Below are 4,490 nucleotides of genomic sequence, written 5' to 3'. Positions count from 1 at the left end.
GGGGGGGGGGGGGGGGGGGGAACCCACACATGGTTGTCAGAAGTGTTGTGAGTAAAAACAGCTTGGAATAGGGAAATCTCCAGCTGTGCTGGTTTGGAAGAAGCTAATAGTATAACAAAATGTCCAGAGACATCCACTAACAATATGAGGGAAAACACCAGGAAAATATAAGAGAGGATTCACAGACTTCTGTGAAAAAGGTTTGAAACAATAACTCAAGGTATTTGTCAATGCAGATGTAAATGTAATCGCCTCAGTTGCCCTTGGCAAAGAAGCCAGTGAATACACCAATCAATTTACTGGTTTGCTCCACTAACAGAAATGAGTCCTTATCAAATGATCTCTCTTCTCTTCTCTTCTCTCTCTCTCTCTCTTTCTCATGTTCACATTATTAATTTGCCTATTTTACTGTCAACCTTAGAACACAGTAAAAATTACTTGAATCGAGAAAGTATTTTTAAAAGAACTATGGACATTCTAGACCAGGGCTCCTCAAATTTTAATATGCATACAAATCAGATCTTGTTAAAATGGGATTCTGATGCAATAGGCCTGGGATGGGGTTGAGATTCTGCATTTTTACCTGGTTCCCAGGTGACACTGACACTGCTGGCCTGTGAGCCACCCTGGAGTAGCAAGGTCCAACAACACTTAAACTTCAAATAAGGAAACACATTGTAACTGGTGTTTGAATACTCACTCTACCACCTAACTAGTCTGGGCAAGTCCTTTCACCTACGTAGACTACAGTTTCTTCTTCCCGAAAAACAGGATGATGGTATCATAACTACCCTATGAGATTTCCTTTTTGGATGACTAAATGAGACAACCCATGTAAAACACTTAAGGTGCCTAACGAATAGGATATAATACTTACATGTTAGCTGCTAGCTATTATTACTTATGCATTTGACATGACATCTATTTGGTTGATAATGACTTTAAAAAGTGGCTTAAATGTGTAAATCCTTCAACATTTGGGAGTAGGCACAGGCACGGTGAAAAAGAACACCACAAGCAAACAAGACAAAGGTGAAACCTACCTTCTACTTTGCAGTCAAAAGAATCCCCTGCTTCATCTCCAGGGGGTTTGGAGTTAGATTTTTGAAGATCCTCTTGAGCGCTCTCAACGCTATTATAAACCCATTGTATGGAATCTTGCTGGAAATGAGGGAGAAAAGAAACCTCAGAGGTATTATTAGTGCTTCTAAAATGCACGCGCATTTCATAAATCTGCTTCAGAGGGAGAGTTGACTATCTTATTTGTTCCTCTAGTTTATTTAAAAACAATAAAATTTGAGAGAGAAAATCAACATCAGAAACTAATAAAAAGTCGATAACAATTATATGGTTTAACTGACTCTTAAGCTTTATCCTTTTTAAGTTTTATCTTCCAAAGATATGTTTTATGTAAATTGTATCTTCCAAAGATATGTTTTATGTAAATTGTATCTTCCAAAGATATGTTTTATGTAAATTTTATCTTCCAAAGACATACGCTTTTATTTTATTTATTTATTTTTTTTGTCTTTTTTCGTGTCCAGCAACGGATCGCAACCCTCAGTGTCGTGCCCGCCCCGGACCGGGACCGGCAACGGGATCGCAACCCTCGGTGCTGCGCCCGCCCCTCGCTCAGCCAGTGAGCGGGAACCGGTCTGTATGTGGGATCCGAACCCTCGACGGGAGCGTTGCCGCGCTCCCATGCGGCGCACTGTAGCAGTGCGCTGCCGGGCCGGCCCCAAGATATACGCTTTTAAATAGGACAAATTTCCCCAATGTATTACTTCAATGCCTCAAGTATATCTTTAAGTAAATTACAAATTACATTTTAAAATAAATAAGTGTTAGATGGACAAGTTTTCTGGTGAATCAATTATCTATAATTGTACAAACCATTTAAACACTCTCCAAGTGGTCACATATGTTTTAATACATTCAATAATTTTTTGAATCAAACGAATATGAAAATTGGAAGAACATCTTTCGTCTCATGGGGTTCCCAAGTAATTTAAGTATCTTTTAATCCTTCCATGTCATAAATAATCCTATATTTTAATTGAAACAGCAGTTCTGGTCTTACTTAGAGAAAAGAGGCAGGTAAAACTACTACCAAACAGACGTGTCAAGGGGTGCATCACTTTAAGTCTTATACTTTTCCTAGATAAAATGATATATTGAATTGAACTGGATATTGAAGTGTGATATAATACGTATTATCTATTTATCTCTTCTAGTAGCTTCACAATTGTGTTAATTATTATATTGCTATACGTCATTAAGTGCTAGTTAATATTTGATCATTCAGACACATCTTGGTAACCCATTGTACCTGCCAATGAACCACACCCCTGCAGAATCCACACCTTCCTGTAGTTCCTTCTTAACAAACCCCGGGCTTGACAGGTGACTTGATTTGTCCAGAGGGAAACTAACAAGCACAATCTAAGTAAAGGGTTTATCCCTCATAATATTCCCTTTTGAAACCTGGACATCATGCAGAAGGGAAAATCCTGCTAAAGACTGGAAAGAGTGGCCATTCAGATGGGCTCTGGAAGGTGACCCACCACAGGGCCACGAGGAGGAGAGCTGAGACATCCAGTCAGGTACCACACAGCCTTCCAGGGACCACCACCCAGTCCACCACAGAATCAGGAGAAATAATCACTACTGTTTAAAGCCACTGAGTTTTGGAGTGGTCTGTTTTGTAGCAACAGATACCTAAGAGAGCATATTATTCAGTAAATTTCTCTACTTACTGCTTTTTAAAATCATTTCACTGATCAACATCTCTCCAAGAAGGCAGGGAGGGAAAATAAAAAGGAATGGAGCGCAAACCTATCTGGCTGCTTATAAAAATTCTCATAGAAGGGAAAAGGTTTGATAATTGCAGAAGTCTTTTAAAAAATTCATTCAATAACACAGTTCAACAAATATTTATTAAGCTGCTGTCAACTAGAGTCTATGTATAAATTCTAATTTGCTATGCTAGTTTTGACCTTATTAGCAAGCAAAATTGATCAGCTATTTTCATGTAGGTTTTGTGTTTTACAGGACATCAGCCCTGGCCTATGAGAAAATAGCCATTAATCTTCTTGGTCTGGACACAGAGTCATAATCTCAAATCCAGAAAAGACTACGTCACTATTCATGACAGAAAAAAATACAAGGCCTCTCCTTTTAAAGCTCTTTCTGCATCTAGTTTATTAAACTGAGTGAATTTTCTCTTACAGTCCAATACTCACTTTTTCTTCATAAGATAATAAGCTTTGCTTATGAATTAGGATTCTAATTTTATTTTTCTGTGGCACTCGTGGGTCAAAAAATAATGCTTAAAATTTTTTAAAATGCCAAGCAAACTATGGTGTTTTCTTTTAAGAGCTAAATCCAGTTACCTAAATAAATACATCCAAAAATCTATCACAGACCCTACAAAACTCACAATTTTTACTTTTTTACAGAAGTCTTGAAATAAACAGTCTAAGTATTTATAATTCATATATACAGACACAGATACTCCATGAACATCATATATTCTAAAGCAATCATAAGTGTCAAGAAAACAGTTCAAACCTCTGAATTGCAATTTGATAAACTCATATCACAACGAAAATGAAAATACCCCAGAGCACTTTTTAAACAAACCCCAGAGCACTTTTTAAACAGGTGATAACACCGTAACAATAAAATGTAACCATTTAAAGACAATCCACTGTAATTAATTATGTAGATAAAATAATCATTATGGGATTTATAATGCTGTGTTCAAACTCCAACTTAGAACTGGAAACTACAAACATCTCTGGCACCACCCTATGCTGTCCCCTTGGTCTTCTATTCATTTATTCCACCAGATGCAGATAAGCTGAAGAGCAGTTTACCTTCGTAGGTCGCCTGTATTTCCTGCAGGCGGTAACGTGTGCAATGACACTGGCATGTGTCTCTTTGCTGACATTGATTCCATTTACTTTGATAATACACTGTCCAGGGTGAAGGCCAGCTGCTGCAGCCACAGTTCCTTTAAATATAAATAGGAAAAGTGCCAAAAATTAACTTCTGGAATAAGATTCATTTTTATCAGGTATACAACAATGGAAGCAATTTTAAAATACAGTGAAGGTAGAGTTGTTATGTTCTTGATGAATTTGATTCTGATAGCAATGCCCTCTCCACACTTTTCTCCTGTTTAACTTGCCTTTCAAACTGTGCTTAGCAGAATATTTCTTACCTCTCTAAGAACGCTGGAAGGGGAGCAATTTTAAAATACAGTGAAGGTAGAGTTGTTATGTTCTTGATGAATTTGATTCTGATAGTAATGCCCTCTCCACACTTTTCTCCTGTTTAACTTGCCTTTCAAACTGTGCTTAGCAGAATATTTCTTACCTCTCTAAGAACGCTGGAAGGGATATTGCAAAGTGACCTTTACAATGCTAATTATTTATTTTCCCTTTTTTTTTTTTTTTTTTCCCTTTTTTTTTTTTTTTTTCCCTTTT

The 4,490-nt window shown here is 37.2% G+C and overlaps 1 protein-coding gene across 1 annotated transcript in view; it reads right to left on the bottom strand.

Annotated features, from left to right (window-relative positions):
* PREX2 (phosphatidylinositol-3,4,5-trisphosphate-dependent Rac exchange factor 2) overlaps positions 1-4,490 on the bottom strand; it is a 164,851-nt gene that overhangs the window by 15,933 nt on the left and 144,428 nt on the right. The window contains exons 20-21 of the mRNA XM_008581413.1: positions 3,879-4,015; positions 1,044-1,161 (exon numbers count right to left, since the gene is read on the bottom strand). Coding sequence (XP_008579635.1) covers positions 1,044-1,161; positions 3,879-4,015 — 255 coding nt within the window. The remainder of the gene's footprint in view (positions 1-1,043; positions 1,162-3,878; positions 4,016-4,490) is intronic.

Source organism: Galeopterus variegatus, unplaced genomic scaffold (assembly GCF_000696425.1).
Source record: "Galeopterus variegatus unplaced genomic scaffold, G_variegatus-3.0.2 Scaffold2349, whole genome shotgun sequence".
Taxonomy (NCBI): Eukaryota; Metazoa; Chordata; class Mammalia; order Dermoptera; family Cynocephalidae; genus Galeopterus; species Galeopterus variegatus.
Note: the sequence above shows the minus strand (reverse complement) of the source record. Positions and strands in the feature narration are given on the sequence as shown.